The 19,851-nt window shown below is 44.2% G+C and overlaps 1 protein-coding gene across 1 annotated transcript in view; it reads left to right on the top strand.

The window, feature by feature from the left end:
* Nucleotides 1-998: 998 nt before the first annotated feature.
* The window catches only part of kctd16a (potassium channel tetramerization domain containing 16a), a gene marked incomplete at both ends in the record, with an annotated part of 20,896 nt that continues 2,043 nt past the window's right edge, over nucleotides 999-19,851 (top strand). The window contains one exon of the mRNA XM_079511468.1: nucleotides 999-1,824. Within this exon, the coding sequence (XP_079367594.1) occupies nucleotides 999-1,824 (826 nt within the window). The remainder of the gene's footprint in view (nucleotides 1,825-19,851) is intronic.

The raw sequence follows: 19,851 nt of genomic DNA, 5'->3' as shown, positions 1-19,851 counted from the left end.
TTCCATCAATGTAGGTCCTATATATGTCCTAAAATGAACAAAAATAACTCAAGGTTAAAAAGATCCTGCATCAGCTGAACAATCAATTATCATCACTACCCCATTCAATGACATCAATATCTATTAGACTGTATTATACAATTTCACAACAATGAACTCATTCTACGTCGACCGTTCGGCAGCCTAAATGTAATTTGCCTTTAAGATGATGTAAGACATTACTTCATGGGACGTTTTTTTCCCCCTCTTACCCAGCTTGGACTGGAGCAACATCATCTTGTGTGCTCTGCTGTGCCGCGCTGTGCACGCACGACGCGGCTAGCTCCACCGTAGCCTACCTATGCTGCACTTTTGGAGAGATGGGTGCGCACAGGGCTCCAAATCTCACCACCTTTCCCAGTAACATCGGAGTCTCAATTCCAGCACCACATTTTATGACAGGCGACGCATAATAAGGAGCGCAGATTTCCAATTACGGTGGACCAATTAGATGAGGACCCAGACACGTGAAGGTGAACCTTTTCCTTGAAAAACAAACAAAAACAAAGGAAACTCTGAGATATAGGCTATATAAATATATATATATTTTTAAACTTTTCCCTCGTCGTGGAAAATGTCTGTGTGAAGAGAGGATTACAGTTATAGCCTATGAAGTTACAGCCATATGACTCGTGGTGGTAGCAGATGTGTGTAAGTGTAACATGATGCGTTCTGTAGTTGTAAATAATCGATTCCGTGCAAAAGGGAGGCACCGCGGATAGGCACGTTTACGCATGGGGTTAAACATTATATGGGCAGTTTGGGCACAGCTTGAGGGTTGATTATCGTGGACATTTGTGAGGCATGATTTGCAGCTTGGATCAGTGCTGATATGTGGGTGTGGGGGAAATCGACAGGCAGCATGCATTTGCATCCCATATGCTGCTGAACTTCTGGAACATTTGCGCCGCTCCGTGATTGAAGCTCCGGTTTCCGAGCAATAAGAACGGATTCTGAACATGGCATTGAGTGAAAACTGCAAAACCCAGCCTGCAAAAGAGGAAGGGTCAGTTCAGAACCCACCATCAGATGTCATTGAACTAAATGTAGGTGGACAGGTTTACTACACCCGGCACACCACCTTGACAAGCATCCCGAATTCTTTACTTGGAAAGCTGTTTTCTAATAAGAAGGACTCTTCAAATGACTTGTCGCGGGACCTTAGAGGACGATACTTCATCGACAGAGATGGTTTTCTGTTTAGGTATGTATTGGATTACCTCCGAGACAAGCAGATTGTCCTGCCTGACCACTTCCCCGAGAAAGGCAGGTTGAAACGAGAGGCGGAATACTTCCAGCTGCCCGAATTGGGCAAACTTTTGTCCTTCGACGAATCCAAACTAGTTCCAGATGATTGCTACTACAGCGACTTTGATGAGCCGTCACAGGGCAGCGACCAGAGGTTTTATTCCTCCTACTCCCTAGACCGGAGGTACGGCTACATAACGGTCGGTTACAAGGGGACTTGCACCACGGGGGGCAGGGAAAGTCACATCGATGCCAAAGCACCCAAAAAAGTACCCAGGATTTTCATCAGCGGCAGAATCGGTTTGGCCAAAGAGGTCTTTGGTGACACCTTGAGCGAGAACCGCGAGTCGGACAGGCCACCGGACCGCTACACGTGCAGGGTCTACCTCAAATTCAGACACCTGGAGAGAGCCTTTGATATGCTGTCTGAGAGCGGCTTTCACATCGTCGCCTGCAATTCGTCTTTGACCGCGTCCCCCATCACTCATTACGCGGACGACAGAGTCTGGTCCAATTACACACAGTATGTCTTTTACCGTAAGTGTATATTTTTGTTACATAATAAAAGAATATGCATTGCTTTTGGGAGGCATAGCCCGTTTGTTTGCATGACGGTCCAGGGCAGGCTCACACCGCCAGGAGGCATGATTGGGTCGGTTCTTACATCTTAGTACCCTTGACTCTCATTTTGCATCTTTTACAGGGGATGACTTTTAATCTGCCCGACATTAGAGGAAACCCTGACCTCTGGTTTCAGGGGATGTGAGTCACTATACAGTAGGTCTGGAATCCCTGTGGCTATGCATACACTGTACTTAAACATGGATGACTGCCTGGATGTGGGCAGCTTAAGGGGGCACATATGTTATGCATAATTTAATACCATTTGGCCCGCAAAACTCCTCATTCAGTGCTGCTGCTGTTAGTTCACATGTACACACAAAATGACAACGTTTGGCAATAACTACACCATCATTACAGCCACTAATTCCTCACTCATTCCTTTCTTTGAGGTGGGAGAAATTGGAACATATGGCCAATTAAAAAGCACTTTGTTCATTATTCCAAATGGCTCCCTTTGGAAACCTGAAGCAAATCAAGCTGCTATACAGTGTAGGTCAAGGTTGGTGGTGGGGGGTGGATTGAGCAACATAAAGGCATATGGTTTGCTAATGAAGTGCCCATGTTAAATGAAACACAGAGACACGCTTTGACCTCACTATTCATCATATAGGATTTTATAGCCATGCAAGCCATCACTCCACCATTCAATTGTAGTCACTCAAATTAAAATCAAATGGGCTTTATTGGTATGATAAATAGGTTTAATTGGTTATGGAAGAGGGAAGAGTAGGTTAGCATTTGCCTCCCAGTTGGGAGAAAAGGTGCATGAAGCATTTAGAGAACAGAGCAAAGAGGAGAGAGGAACAGAGACATACTGTAAGGATCATTTATACTTAGTGCACTAAGAAGGGAGAGCAGATGGACGGATGAGTGATTGAGTGGGAGTGAGAGTAAAAGTTGCATGAGAGCTGACGAGAGAGAGAGAGAGAGATAGAGCATGTACTCAGAGTCAGGGTGAGAGATGGGCTGAGAGAGAGGGAGAAAGAGAAAAGAGAGAGACAGGGAGGGAGCCAAAAGGGAGAGCGAGAGGAGGGGGCAGAGAGCAAAAATAGAAAAAGTAAGTAAAGGAGAAGGTGAGTTTGGGAGAGAGAGAATTAGCTCAGTAAGACAGCAGATAAATTGAAGGAGAGCAGACAAGGTTGAGGCTGAGGGGAAGCAGATAGAGAGAGTTAAGAGACAGGTGGGCTTATCTTAATGATGGACTGACTGGCTGATTGATTGATTGATTGAAATATTTATTAACAGTTTGCAGAATTACAGTACATTTCAAGCACAAACTCAATACAAAGACTGTTGGGGGGATTCAGATTTTACGGGGGCCAGTTTCAAATTGCAGCCGTCCGTAGGTGCCCTTTGAGAGCTGTTTTGAAGGAGTCAAGGGATTCACATGTCTTAATGACTGTTGGTAGGGCGTTCCACATTTTGGTGGCATAGGAGCGAAAATAATTTAGTCCCTTGTTTGTGCCGAATCTGGGTTGTACATGGTTCGTTGCACTCCCTCTGGTGTTGTGGGTGTGGACTTTGTTAACATTAAGGAAGTATCTAGACAGGTACATGGGTATCTTGGTGGTGTATCGAATCTTGTGGACCAGACCCATTGCAAGATGCTGTACTCTGTCGTCGACCCTAAGCCATTCCAGCCTGTCAAAGTGGGCAGGGGTTCGGGGGGTGAGGCCAAGTAGGAGCCTGACCAGTTTGTTTTGGGAAGTCTGGAGCCTTGTTTTAAAGGCCTTTGAGGTGCTGTGGTACCAGGAGGTGCATGCATAGTCAAAGAAACCTTGTACGAGGGTTCTTGTTAAGGTCTTCAAGGTGTTTTTGTTGACCAGTGAGGAGATCCTGTAAAGGAATCTTGTTCTTTAGTTGACTTTTTTGATTACGTTGGTGGCCATTTTATCACCGGAAAGATTAGCCTCCAGGATGGAACCTAGGTAGGTAATTTCATCTTTACGTGTGATAATATTGTCACCCACTCTAACCAAGAAGCCATCTGCCTTGCTGAGGTTTGGTAGATCCAAAGTGAATGGATTCAGTTTTTCCCAGATGTAAAGATAGTTTGTTATCAGCGAGCCAGGTGCAGATTCTACCGAGTTCAGAGCTGAGGGCCTTTTGAACCTGCAGTTTGTTCCTGTCCGAGACTAGCAGTGCCGAGTCATCTGCGAACAGGAACAAGTTGCAGTCACAAGCTGATGTCATGTCGTTTACATATATTAGGAACAGTAAAGTCCCTAGTATGCTTCCTTGTGGAACGCCACAGCTCACTGGGAGGGGGGGATGGGGACGGGGACGGGGGACAGTGTTCCATTCACCTCCACCATCTGTTCTCTCCCCTCCAGGTAGGATTGCATCCATCTCACTGATGTGCTATCGAAACCAATTGCTTTTAGCTTGTTAACCAGTATGGAGTGGTTCACAGTGTCAAAAGCCTTTTGGAGGTCCAGCATGACCATGCCGCAGTATTTGCCAGCATCCACCCCATGTTTGTTAACCAGCGTTGTTGCTATGTTTGTAAAGAAGATGTTCAAGTAGTTGGCCACATCAAGCTTGTCAGTGATGAGAGAGTCGTTCGATTTGATGTTTATGTTTGAAAACCTGGTTTTTAGTTTCTGACCGCAGCCTAGTTGATTGTTTAGTAGCTTCCAGAGCTCACGAGGATTGTTTTTGTTTTCCTCTGCTTTATCATTTATAAAGTTACTTTTAGCTGATTTAGTCATGGTAGTTACAATGTTTCTTAGCTTGTTTCATTGGGTTTTTAGGATGCCCATTTGGGTTTGGAGATCCCAACGGACAGTTCTCGGACAGGACAGTCCTCACTCCTCAGGAGCAAACCTGGCCGGTCTCCCCTGATCAAAGCAATACTGTAACCTGATTCGGAATGTGGGGCGCAGCCTGCAGACCTGGGTCAGGTAGACTTGAACCAAGAATGAATGGAGACAAGTGCGCCGTTGGGAGCACTCAAAACAGATGTCTTATTTTCAGCAGCATGTGCTGCCTGCCTGGTGCTGCTGCAAGCTCCCACTTGGCTTCTACGGAGCGAAAAGCTGAGATTGTGGATTTCTGGGTTTGTTCGGATGGGTTGGGAAAAGCAGTGCAGTACAGTAAACAAATTGGGAGTTACCCTCCCAGACCGATGGGTTCCTCAATGCCAGTCACACAGTCATTCCTGTCAAATGCACCAGTTGTTTCCTGCAGGCTTCACTAACTCCTTTCAGCATCATGACACCAACAGGGCCCAAGCAGACATTCGCTGATTCACTGCTTGGCCTCAGGGGCTGAGTGGCTGATAATGGCTCATCTGTTGCGACAGTGGGGTGGACTCTGTCCCTTTTGACGTAAAGACATTGTACTGTCAATTATTATTTGCAGTCCTGCCAAGTAAGGAATACATGTTTGGTGTCTCCAAGAAAAAACACTGATGCTTTCAATTAATCAACAAGGAGTCGGCAATGTCAATGCATGAAGCACTTACTGTATATATGTATTCAAATGATGGAAAAGGCCAATCTACAAGCTCACAATGCGTCACGATGCGATGCATTATGTAGATCTACTATTTTTGCTGCACCACACCAGTGGATGACTTGTTAAATTAAGCAGGCAGGCCTAGGCTATGTTTGAGAATTTTCGTGGCATCAACAAAATAGGGACTCCAGGGATATGAGGATATGAGGTTAAGTATATGGTTGGTTAGAGTTGGTATAGCACCTTTTATATTGGATAGGAATGACACTTTAAATTTGCATTTAAAGTGTTATGAGAGAGAGTGCATTTTCCATACATGTGTGTCAGAATGAACAGGATTTGTAGTGGTGGCTCAAGTGATTAGAAGCTCTGGAATCATCTTGTCGTGATCATGGGTTCATTGCTTTCCGCTGGGGGAAGCTGACTGTCAAGCATACAAGAGAGGCTTTCACTGTGGCAATCATGAACCTATGAGTTTATTTGTTGAGCTGCCTGAAATGTAGGTCATTTATTATGATGAGGACGTTTAGGTTGTAGATTATTAGTGACAACATTATTGCCATGGTGATAAATGGCTCTAACCTCCTATTTGCATTGGGACCAGGCTCCATGATACTAATTATCTCTGGGGGATAGGAAGAATGTTGCCTAATTAAAAAGCAATCTGAGCTCTTACAATATTACCTTGTCTCTACTAAACCACTGGAGAGTTACAACTTATTATCAAAGACAAGCAATGTCCCATTTTAAATTGCCTGAGAGATTAAGCCAAATTGACAAGATGATTAAACGCATTAGCCTTTAGTTTAATGTCTGTTTTAACATACTGCTTAAAACAATATGGCATATTTTCCATAGGGAGAATTTTTGTTTCGTCATCGTTTATGCTGAGGGAAATTCAGAATAGAAGATGAGGTGTTATTACTGTTGTGGAATAACATGGCCTCGGAACAGGCTTTGGCAATATTGCTTCCACATCACTGTGGCAGAGAACATAATCATTGTACAGCAGTGCAGGTAATGTCAGACACAATTTCATTTTCCCTCTTCTGAAAGAGCTGTGAAATGGTGTCTGTCAAAACGAGAGGCACACATAGATGGAGAATGATTGCGCTCTCCAGGTGTGCTCTGTTAATATAAATGTGCAGTCTTCTTTTGGCCTGCGAATGGGATGATTTGTGGGCATAATGGCCTCTGAACAATGGCCACAAGACGACAGCAAGAGACGGGAAGGTAATCAATTGCTTGGGTGTAATGGAGGCTGAGATTGGGCCGTCCCAGCCTCCCAGAGAGGCTGGTTGCAGCCTGGATGGATCGGCGGTGCTTACAAGAGATGAATGGAGCTCCTATGAATAAAGTCACATCAGTCTAAAGAGGTCTGAAGTGAGGTATGGAGTCTATGGACGCGCAAGCCTCTGCCATTCTTCTCACCAGAGCTGCTCAACCATGGATGCTCCATCACTCCGTCTAGACAAGCCTCCTCACCCCTGGAGTATTTTTCCCCCCCAGCCAGTATATTGAAAAGATCCAGAAGGAAATGAGGGAGAGTTTTTGTTTTGATATGTAATCAATCATTATGGATTAGATTTGATGACCCTCTTAAAACACACACACACACACACACACACACACACACACACACACACACACACACACACACACACACACACACACACACACACACACACACACACACACACACAAATAAAGCATAAAACAGGCTTTATGATCCCTGTAGTGTCTCGAGGCAGACTGTTGACTTGCTCAAATTCAAAGGAGGGCAAAAGAGAGCTCTGTTTTTCCTTTATTTTTTGCAGGTGGGTTCTCAGATTGTCATCCCAGAGACACAAGGACACTGTCATATCAGAGCTACCCACGATGGAGCGTCTAGCCTATGTCTGCGTGTAGGCCTATCACAATTATTACATAATCGCCTGATCGCAATTATTAGAGCTAATTGCAATTATTTTTGCATAAGTGCTGAATCGTCGTTTCCATTCATCTATATAAAAGCAGGCTAAGCAGCTGGATTTCCATCATAATCATCATTATCCACGCTCTTTTATCCTTTCAACCTGGCATCACTCTTTCGCACATTTATTGGAATTTGTTTTCCAAAATCTTAATTATTTTATAGAAAATTAGTATGGCCTGTTTTGGTCAATTCTTTTTCACTGAGCGGTGCCCGGGGGGCCAGTGCCCGTGGGAATCATGTGAGCCTGGGCAGGGCCCCTGCACAGAGCCCGGGCAGAGGACCTTTGTGGCGGTTCTGGACAGATGTCAGAAGTGATGTCAGCGGTTATTATCTATGCAGATCTCAGAATGATGTCAGAATGTCAGAAGTCGGTGGGACAAATACATATTTAGGCATGCCTAAATATGGAGTCTGGCCCGGGCAGAGGCCTTGTGATGTCAGCTGTGGCCCGAGCAGAGGCCTTTTGTGGCGGTCCTGGACAACCGTGGGTCCGACCGGCTCGACACCACATCCCTGTGGGGGTGTGGAACGCGTGTGTCAAATTTGAAGTATAGGTGGCGCGAACGGTTCTCGAGTTATGTGGATTACAGACGTACACACACACACACACACACACACACACACACACACACACACACACACACACACACACACACACAGAGAGAGACTTGGTGCATTTATAGTTAGAAAAAATATTAATTTCGTATATTTCAGTGATAGGCTTTATATAAGCTATTCATTATCTGCCCTGTGCATTCTTTGTTTACAAAAAAGCCTAATAGGCAAAACAAGAAATGTAATTTTTATTTATCAACTAAATCAATCAATCTTTATTTCAGACTACATGGTCCATAACAATCAACAATACAGGGGACAATACAACAGAAAAAGAAAAAACAGCAACAAAAACACAAAGATCTAAAAAACATACAGACACTCTCTCCAGTGTTTCCAGAAGCAGGAGGACTACCTGATGCTGCTCTTCTTGGGCATGGCCAAAGTCATTATGATTTCGAGTCATTCAACCTCATCATAAAACTGTACATTAGATTCCTAAGAACAGCATCCAGAGTAGGAACACCACTGTTTACAAACAGATGACTGGCACTTGTCCACATCGGGAGCCTCAGCAGGATTCTGAGAGCATCATTATATGCCACCCTCAACTTATTATATTTACCTTTACTGTAGCTGCACCACAAGTGGGCAGTATACAGTGGTGTACAGTAAGCTTTAAAAAGGGTGAGGATGATCTTGACATCATCAGTACACATATAAAACTTCCGAGATAACATGTTGGCGTGTGCATACAATTTACAATACTGTCTCTGTACATCATCATCATCACTGAGGTCATCCCTAATGTTGTGACCCAGATATCTGACCTTGTCTACAACATTGAGCACCTTGTTGGCCAGATAAAAAGAGGGAAATGTTGCCTTTCGATCCTCCTTAGTTTTCATGATCATGACTACACTCTTTTTCGGATTAAACTTAATATCAAACAACAGTCCATAATCAGAGCACACATTCAGCAGTTGCTGTAGGCCAGCAGAGCAGGGAGACATGATGACCAGGTCATCTGCGTACATTAGATGGTTAACGAGCCTCTCTCCTACCATACAGCCAGTCTTACACTTTCTGAGATTTGTAGAGAGTTCGTCCATATATAAATTAAAAAGCACAGGTGATAAAATCCCACCCTGTTTGACCCCATTCGTCACTAAAAAGGGCCCAGATATAGTATCACCCCATCTAACTTGCATGGTTTGATGAGAGTACCAAAAATGTAAAATACGTATTAAATAAGAAGGAACCCCTCTCTCTCGTAGCTTAGCAAACAGTTTCCCATGGTTAATACGGTCAAAGGCACGAGAAGCATCCAGGAAGCACGTGAACATGGTGGAGTTATGTTTACTGTACTTGCTGACAGACTCTTTTAGAGCATATACACACATGTTTCTCCCTAACATGTGCCATGTTTACTTTTAAATCCAAATTGCTCATCAGTGGTGACAATATACTCTTGCATCTTTTCAAGTAGTACTCTCTCTAAGACCTTTGACAACACACTAGCTAAGGCAATAGAGCGTCGCAGTCCCGCCCCCTTTCATGACGACGCCAGGCCCAGGAAATGATTCCCAATGCATTTTTCCCATAGACATTTCAAAAAGTATTTATTTAAAGACGGTTACGTCCAGTAGTTGTCAATACTGGAGATCTTCCCTGTTTTCTCCTTGACTACTGGGAAAATGCCAGCGACAGTGTTAATCAGGATGCCTGGTGTTTGTATGCAGGAGGGATGCTGCGAGGACCTCCTCCCTCCCTCGACTCCTCCTTCGATATATAATATAAATGAAGTAAAGCACAAAGCCAGCTAGCAAGAATCCCATCGACCCTGAATCTCATCCACGCCAATTAGCAGTTGTGCTGGAGGCATTTTTGGCCGCCGGTCGTTCTTTAACACTCGGTCTGACCTCTACCTCAGCCTTATCAGCTATATTTTATGAGACAATGGTTATTTGCATCATTGATCGCGTCCAAGCCTCTGAATGATGTCTTTGTAAGGCAGTGATTGCATTGGCGTCTGTACACCTGCGTGTGCAAGGTAGCCAATTTAGAGAACAAATGACAACACCGTTTAAGGTCCCAGCGAGGATTCCTCCTCGTGGTGGGACTAAAGCGGTTGAGGCCACTGCCACAGCAATGAATGGAAGAGCTGATGACGGAGGTTGGACTTTTACACCCAGTGTGTCTTTGAATGTTGTATCCTCTGCACTCACTGCACTAACAGGGAGAGAACACACACACGCACACACACACGCGCACGCACGCACGCACGCACGCACGCACGCACGCACGCACGCACGCACACACACACACACACACACACACACACACACCACCTGCTGGGGAATCATTTATGTGATGACTAGAGCTCTCCAATACTCTGCAAGACACACTCTCTCCATCTTTCCTTCAATCTTCCCCTCCCTCGCTCTCTCCCTCATGCTCTCCCTGCTCTCTCCCCCACTCTCTCTCCCTCACTCTCTCCTCTCTCTCTCTCTCTCTCTCTCTCTCCCTCCCACCCTCTCTCTCTGTCTCTCTTGCTCTCTCCCTGCCTCATCTGACTCCATCAGTACTTGTTGATGGGAGGCTGCGGGTTGGGGTAGGAGTCAGGCCTGTGGGGAGGGAGAGTACACAAAACATTCCAATCTGTGAGCCTGGGTTGTTCATTTCTCTGTCAGGGAGAGACTCAAAGCCTGGGTTGTTCATTTCAGCCAGTCACCCTTCTGACTCTGGGTTGGGACAACGCCCTCTTGTCACCGTCAGTCAGCCTTCTGACTCTGGGTTGGGACAACGCCCTCTTGTCACCGTCAGTCACCCTTCTGACTCTGGGTTGGGACAACGCCCTCTTGTCACCGTCAGTCAGCCTTCTGACTCTGGGTTTGGACAACGCCCTCTTGTCACCGTCAGTCAGCCAGTCACCCTTCTGACTCTGGGTTGGGACAACGCCCTCTTGTCACCGTCAGTCAGCCTTCTGACTCTGGGTTGGGACAACGCCCTCTTGTCACCGTCAGTCAGCCAGTCACCCTTCTGACTCTGGGTTGGGACAACGCCCTCTTGTCACCGTCAGTCAGCCTTCTGACTCTGGGTTGGGACAACGCCCTCTTGTCACCGTGAGTCAGCCTTCTGACTGGGTTGGGACAACGCCCTCTTGTCACCGTCAGTCAGCCAGTCACCCTTCTGACTCTGGGTTGGGACAACGCCCTCTTGTCACCGTCAGTCAGCCAGTCACCCTTCTGACTCTGGGTTGGGACAACGCCCTCTTGTCACCGTCAGTCAGCCAGTCAGCCTGGGTTGGGACAACGCCCTCTTGTCACCGTCAGTCAGCCAGTGGAATTCAATTGTAACTTGGTTCAGGGACTGGACTGCAGACAGCAGCATGAGCATCAGTGTGCCCTTGGGTTGTCACCATCAGTCCTTCTTAGATGGACATCTTGCTGATGTCATTAGCTCTTTTTTTTCATAAAGAATTTGATTAAAGGTTGCTTCAGGAGCGTGGTCTGAATGAGCCAAGGTAATTTGGACTCTGATATTCAAATGTATGCAAATATTATGGACATACTGTATTGTAATAGAGAGGTGCTGACTGGGTCCTGAGCAGAGGTCTGTGGATTGAGACCAAGCCCGCACTGATCCGCAGTAGAACAGTGAAGCTGCCGTTGCCTTGTGGTCAAATCTGGGATTGCAATGCTTCCGCGTTCAAAAATGCTACTGCGCATGCTTCTACCGCTTGAAACCCTAGTGTGCCTGATTGGTGCTTATTCTGCTCAAATACGGAAAAAGAGCGTGCATCAGAGTGCTTTGTGTGCTGGTTTCAACTTCATTTGAAATGAATAGGTCGGGCGGGGCAGTTCTCTATATTATAAGTATAACTAATATGATTGAGACCTGTCACCTGCTGAAAGGTTGACACTCAAGGAGGTAATAATGGGTTCCCAGCAAGGACTGGCATTGGTTTCATAAGACAGAAGTCTTTTTCCACTGCAAGGACACTCTGGCCTAATTTGCGAGTTAACAAGCACATAAAAACAATGTTCATCCTGAGGCAGTGGCAGGACAAAATCATTTGGGTAACTGGAGATGGGAAGCATATAAAAAATAGAACTGTATCTAACATTATACCTCTGCTTGCTTACATGATGCAGTGGTGGCCAAAGTACTCAACCTCAGTTTCTGAGGGTACTATTTCTATGGGTACTCTTGGTCAAATATTACTCATCTCCAAGTGAAAGTTGCTCAGTTGAATTTGTACTTGAGTTAAAGTACTGGAGTATACAGTACTCAAGTACTTTCAGTACTTTCAGGGCAGTTGTGGCTAAGGAGGTAGAGCAGGTCGTCCAATGATCCCTGGGTCGGCGGTTCTAATCCCGGCTCCTCCTGTCCACATGTCGAAGTGTCCTTGGGCAAGACACTGAACGCTACATTGCCTCCAATGAGTTGGTCAGTGTGAGCTTGCCACTATTAGTGTGTGAATGTGGGAAGTGAGGACACTGCCGTCGACTGTTCGCCGCTTCACCACCCAATGTATGAATGAATGAACCATTGTGAAGCGCTTTCAGCACTTGGAAAAGCGCTATGAAATGCAATTCATTACATTACATGATATGAGATTAACTCTGCCTGGCTGTATAAATATGACAAGGTTTTGGGGTTTTACTAACAGCTTTGGTGCTTTGTGTATTGTTTCTGTCTTTATTGTTTTGTATCAAAGGCTAGAATATACAATGTGCTTGGACTAAAACCATGCAAAATGATGTCATCACTCCAGTGTTTGAGAATGAAAGTGTCTTTACTGGATTATTCACACTGCTCAGCAATGCAGGCTTTTATTGTGGGAAGACAGACAGCATACAAAAAAGGGATTTCAAGCAAGTAAGCGAGCAAATAAACAAACAAAACCTATATCTTCTGAAATTCAAAAGTTCAGCCAGATTTGGTCTGACTCAGGCAGCAGCTTAGCTCTTGAAAGGTTGCTTTGTGCCCCAATCCTATTTATATCTGTTTATATTGGGGCCACGGAGCATGTTACCACTGAGATTGGATACTTCATATTTGAGAGGCTGTCGGGTTCTGAAGCCACCGTATGCAATGGATTGCTTGGATTGCTGTTACAGCTCGCTGACGTTGCACAATGCCTTGAAGAAGAGTTCAACCCAGTGGGGTTTCCTCTGTCTGTCTGCCTTTGTTGTTGTCCTGATGGTCTTCTGACTCACATTTCTGTAGTGATGGATAAACATGATGATGGCTATGGATCAACAGTCAGTGTCTGTCTGTCTGTCTGTCTGTCTGTCTGTCTGTCTGTCTGTCTGTCTGTCTGTCTGTCTGTCTGTCTGTCTGTCTGTCTGTCTGTCTGTCTGTCTGTCTGTCTGTCCGTCCGTCCGTCCGTCCGTCCGTCCGTCCGTCCGTCCGTCCGTCCGTCCGTCCGTCCGTCCGTCCGTCCGTCCGTCCGTCCGTCCGTCCGTCCGTCCGTCCGTCCAGTGTATAAACTACAATTCTTTAATTAAAATCGATCAATCATGGTGGAGAATTCAATTTGTTGCCATGTATCTGACAGATTACATGATTACAAAAGCATCAGATGAATAGGTTGCTAAAAGAAACACATCCATCCACCCTTCCTCCATCACAAACACGAATGAGTCAATATAGACAACAGAGACAAAACAAACATTATAATTCGGCAATAAATCCACTGCATGCAAGCTGTTTGTGTCACAAAACACTGCATTCAATCCCCAACTCCTACAGTACATCCACACATTTACTGACTGAATTGCTTTTTTTGTGTTCAAATGAAAAAATAAATATTCAGACATGCAAACCAGCGACAGCTCCAGAAAATTGTGACTGGGAGGACTATGGGGGGTTGGCTATTCAGAGCAGGGGGGCTAATGAATTTTGGTTTACATTGAAGTCAGTTGGGTTTGTGGGGAGGGGGGCTTAGGGGGGCTGAGCCTTCACAGCCCACCTGGAGCTGTCCCTGATGCAAACATTGCATTTCCATAAAGTTGCGAGAGTTAAGTTAAGTTAAGAGAGTTGAAAGTTAAGTTAAGTAGTTGAAAATATCCTTGTAACATGTCTCTCTCTATCTCTCTCTCTCTCTCTCTGAAGGTCAGTGCTTTGAATCCTGTCCCCGATAATGTGTTGAGGTATCGATGGGCAGAAAGAGCTTTCTTTTAGCTTATTTCAAATGTTAGGCTTACAGGCAATGATGAATATGATGCCAACTAACCACATATTGTCGCTATGGTGATACAATACATAAGCCTACATAGAATACGTCTTTGTATTGTCTTGCGTTGTCTAGAATGATGGAGTACAGAAATCTGCAAACTTTTGTCATAATGACTGGATTTCTGACTCGAGTAACATGTTACAGTATACATTACAATATCCACATGTCAATCCCTCAGCACTTTGCTCAGCTGTTTAGAATGGTCATTTGTTAATTTCATGGTCTTTCTCTCATAAATATTGCCTATACTAGGGTCAGTTTCGAACCAGGGTCAGAAGGACTATATAACCTTATTGTGGCATGTATACTCTTACTCGCTGAGTCACTGGGGTGCTCCTCAGTTGGTAAATGTTTTGTGTGACCAAATGATCAGTTAGTGGCACCAGTTGTGTGCAACTAACCGGTGCCACTGACAGCAGTGGCAGCGCTGCCTTGCACCAATGTAAAACGTGCTCTCCCTGTCCTTCCACAGTGCAGATCAACAGACAGCCGCATCTCTGTCTTATTCATGACTTATAAGTTAGTTATGCCCTCACACACAGCCACAGAAGTGAAGCCTCATGCAGTCTTTTAATGGGGCCTGGAATATGATCTGTTGTGCAGGCTCTATAGATCTGAGAAAAGCACATTAAAATCAATGGCTTCCCTGAAAAGATACCATAGTCTATAATACACACCCACTTGTTTAAATACTGCGTGCCTGTGACTACGCTGTTTCCTGGCAAGATTTATTACAGAGTCCTGGCCATCAAATGTAAAGACGTCAACATTGCTACACCAGACGGTGCACTTTAAAAGCCACATTTTACACATGACAGCTCACCACCATCATTATAGTTTTTTTGCATGCATGGTCAAGAGGCTGTACGTACCAGACCGTCAGGGTTGGATTCGGAGGTGAAATTGATGACTCTGCTTTTGACTCTGGTTGGGAATTGGGATATATCATATGTGACAGTGACAGTCTGATATGTTTGATATTTATATTCTATAATATCACAATTTCACAATTCAATGACAAAATAATGTTGACCACTAGTGATGCACAATATTATCGGTATATCCATATCAGATGATATTTCAGAAAAATATTGGTATCGAACTGAACTGATATCAAAATAATTCCGATATTTTTCACAGATCTTGACCGATATTTCACAGATATTGATGCAATAATAATGTGACTGTTAATGGCTTTGAAAATCAAAATAATTCAGCAATGAGCTCAATATAAATATAATATTTAATAATGTAATATATCGGTATCGGTATTGGCCGATTTGACCCTGCATATTATCAGATATCGATATCAGCCAAATTGTCTATGTCGTGCTGTCGTGCTCTATTGACCACATTAACCCCCTATTTTGGGCACATTTTCTAAATGTATCAAAATCTATTTTGTAGCAAAAAGTACAAAATAGCAGCTCTACAAGCTCACAATGTGTTTTGAGCCTGTAAATCTGCTATTTTTGCTATTTTTCATTCATATACAAACAAGTAGGCCTAAGCGATTAAGAAAATGTCTCCCCCCTCTGTTTTTTGCGGTTACAAATCAAACCCTGAGGACCTTGTTCGAGGTTCATTTTTTAGACAAGAGTCAAATGTTTTAGATGAACCAAAGTGCGAGAGCCGGCTCCTCCCTGCCTGTCAGTGGTTACATTACAATTCATTTCCCTGCACTGGCCTGAACATTTTATGATGCTATTATTGGTTGCTGGCCGGAATCCTAGACATACAGGCAGACCCTCTGGACTCGCATCCATCCATTTAGAAGTTACTTGTTTACTCAAGTACTACACTTAAGTACAATTTCAAGGTAATCTTTTTTTTCGCTTGAGTATTTCCATTTCGTGATAGGGCCTACTTTAAAACTTAACTTAACTTAAACATCTGAGAGCCAAATATTGTACTTTTTACTCCACTACAAGTACTAGCTACTAGTTAGATTTAAATAATTAAAATGCATTAAACACTTAAGCCTTATTTTATACTTCAGCAATTTGAGAATAGCCAATCTACAAGCTCACAACGTGTCGTATCGTATTGCATTGTGAGCCAGTAGGTTGGCTATTATCTTCTCATTTTTAGTACTTACTAAGTACAGTTTGATGGCAATACGTTTGTGCATTATGCTCAAGTAACATTTTGAACAGGGTATTTTATATACCATAGTAACATTTTGAACAGGGTATTTTATATACCATAGTAACATTTTGAACAGGGTATTTTATATACCATAGTAACATTTTGAACAGGGTATTTTATATACCATAGTAACATTTTGAACATGGTATTTTATATACCATAGTAACATTTTCAACAGGGTATTTTATATACCATAGTAACATTTTGAACAGGGTATTTTATATACCATAGTAACATTTTGAACAGGGTATTTTATATACCATAGTAACATTTTGAACAGGGTATTTTATATACCATAGTAACATTTTGAACAGGGTATTTTATATACCATAGTAACATTGCTACTTAGTATCTCTTCCACCACTGGAAACAATATGCTTGCTGTCTCCTCCCTTCCGGTTGTTTCACTGCTGAAACATCGGCCTCAATTTCGTTGCTGTCAGGCAGAAACCTTTTATGTCCATATGTCTACTTTCTACCTACATTCTCCCCCCGTAAAGTAATGCCCTCTAGTTCCACATACAGGAGTATCGTAAAAGAGCAGTGAAAATAGCAGATCTATTGGATATTTTCACAATTCTAATTATTATAATTTGTTAATAATAATACAAAGGAAGATTTTTGGACAAATGAGGTTTTCACCCGACAGCAACGATTTGCATGGTTTCAAGGAGGGTGGGGGCCACATTTTCTGTGGGTGGAAATTGGTGTTCTGATTGGTCTCTTTCCTCATGGATTAGCCATTAAAAAGCTGTTAGGGCGTCTCCCACTATCAGCCCAACGCAATCATAGCCCTGGCGATAAGGTCATTACTACAGTGAACATAGAGGGGTTAAAATCCCTCTTGAACTCTGCTCGATATAAATTGGTATGCACTGGAAGGAGCTAATGGCTGAATTATTGCTCCCACTGAGATATCATTGCTATTGAGTTTACAGCATTACATCGGAAAAGCTATTAGGAGTGTTTTTTTCCTTCCCCAAGCCTATGCCAGAGTCCATTTGTTTCCTACACATTGCTGTTTCATAGCGATCAAACCATATTTCTACTCTGCACAGTGTTGTCTGTGTGTGTGTGTGTGTGCGTGCGTGCGTGCGTGCGTGCGTGCGTGCGTGCGTGCGTGCGTGCCTTCGTGTGTGTTTGTGTTTCAGTGCCTTTTTGTAAATTCAAATGAAATGTAGTTCTAGGATTTTTCATAATGTATAATGAAAGCTATTGGTTTTGTCAACGTAAATTAAACCCTGATACTGCACCCTCCCCCTCCAGACACACGCACGCACGCACGCAGGCACGCACGCACGCACGCACGCACGCACGCACGCACACACACACACACACACACACACACACACCACAACAATGCCTTTTGACAATCTATTATAAAAACTGTATAGTTGACGAGCACAATACAGAAACCTGGTTCCTTCTATACAGAAAACTAGACCAGACAGCCAGCAGTAATGTGTTCTCATGTTTCTATAAACTGCAGGAGGAAGATAAGTGAGTAGGAGGAAAAGTTATGTTATACTTATTATTGTCTCCACCAGGCCGAAGGCATGGGGAGAGAGTATGTTTTGCACTCCGTCCGTCCGTCCGTGTGTCCGTGTGTGTGTGTGTGTGTCCGTCCGTCCGTCCTTCCGTCTGTGAACAGCTAATCTCCGGCACTGTTAACCCGGTCGATGCCAAATTTTGCACACACACTCCCTGGATGCCAAAAATGAACCTCTGCCCCAAAATTTCCAGAACGGCCTGTTATAGCGCCACCAGGAGGCCGCTTTGTGCAAAACAATTTTTTGGACAGTACACCTACAGATTTTGTCCAAACATCACGCAAATTGGTACACAGTCTCTCTAGAGCCATTCAACGAAACAGGTCTTTCAGATTTCTCAGACTCCATCCTGATTGGCTAAGATTCCAAAGTTCACAGGAGTGCTCAGTTTCAAACAAAATGCTGCAAATCATGAACACATTGTGTGATTGCCGTGAAATTGTGCACGCACATTCCCACTAGGCCAAGGAAGAAATGCCACATGAACATTTTCAACTCAGGCTCATGGTGGCGCTATAACTGGCCAAAAAGTGTTTATTACAAATTTCACGCAAATCGGTACACATGCTCTCCATAGTCATGTGATCAAGACGGGTTTGTTTGATTTCTCATAATCCACCCTCATTGGCTACGATTGGCTTCTAAACTTTTCAGGAGTAGCCCGCTTTGTACCCGTTTTGTACAAATCACCACAACTACTCAACGCAGCGTCCGATTGTGGTGAAACTGTGCATGCATATTCCCACTAGGCTTTGGAAGAAATGCCACTTCAAATCAGCCTCATGGTGGCGCTACAACAGGCCAAGCCGCGTCTCTCTCTCACACACACACACACACACACACACACACACACACACACACACACACACACACACACACACACACACACACACACACACACACACACACACACACGTTTATATTGCTCCTAAACATTTTGCCAAACATCACACACACACTCCTATCCTCCTGGTGGAGACCTGTGCCCAGAAGGGCACTTTTTCTAGTTAGACATGAGTTGGTCCGATATGGTGTGTCATTTGGTCCATGCACTGTCACCCTGGGCAAGACCTATGCTGAAAAGACTATCAGCGGAAGTTGCGGGATTTTAGCAGAAGTATCGCCCAAGGAAATGACGTTGATGCTTTACAAATCAGTTTACATTCTCCGCGAATGAAACAAGTGTTGTGATTGGTCGGGAAAATATCGTATCCGGGGGAAATACATCTGACTGATGTTCCGGAGGATACATCCGCCGATAGCTTCTCTGCCTTACGTAGTGACCAGGCTCTTCTTTTCGCAGATAAGTAAGCCTGGGACCGAGGCTAATGCACTGTAGGTATGGAGATAATGTCTGTCTGTCCGTCCGTCCGTCCGTCCGTCCGTCCATGATCCGTCCGTTCGTTGTATTATCCATGTATACTTAGGTATTAGATAACAGGTAAAGGTCTGGTTAATGTTCTCACACACACAAAAATAAACCTGCCTAATGGTGATGTCACTAGGCAGGTTTCTGTGTCCACAGTCCTCCTGTGAGACACAGACCAAGTAGGAAAAAATTATACCATTTTATCATGAACATTAGTGGGAACCAATTATATGAAGATATTCTGAAAATGGGTGAAATTTAACTATCAGTCATTCATTTGGGGACCCCCTGGAACCCTCCTCAAGGACCTCTGGGGGTCCCCGGGCCCCACATTGATAATCACTGAGCTCCATATCCATCGTGTGTGACAGAAGGTCATGACAGGGCACCACGGTGGTCTCCTGGTACCGGCCCACTGCTCACTGACCCCATTCTGTTGCTACGGCTCCACAGCGCAGAGATGACTTATTATGATGTCTTCTTGGGTTTATTCTGCCGACGTCGCTACTGCAACCCCATCTGACCGTGAGCAGAATCTCCTGCAAAGACCTTGTATGTCCAAAATGGTCACTCACTTTAAAATAACCTGTGTTCATGTGGATCCAATGTAGTTATTATTTAGTCACAAGCTCTTGCT

This window comes from Electrona antarctica, assembly GCF_951216825.1.
Source record: "Electrona antarctica genome assembly, chromosome: 1".
NCBI lineage: Eukaryota > Metazoa > Chordata > Actinopteri > Myctophiformes > Myctophidae > Electrona > Electrona antarctica.
This window is presented reverse-complemented; position numbering and strand designations above follow the sequence as displayed.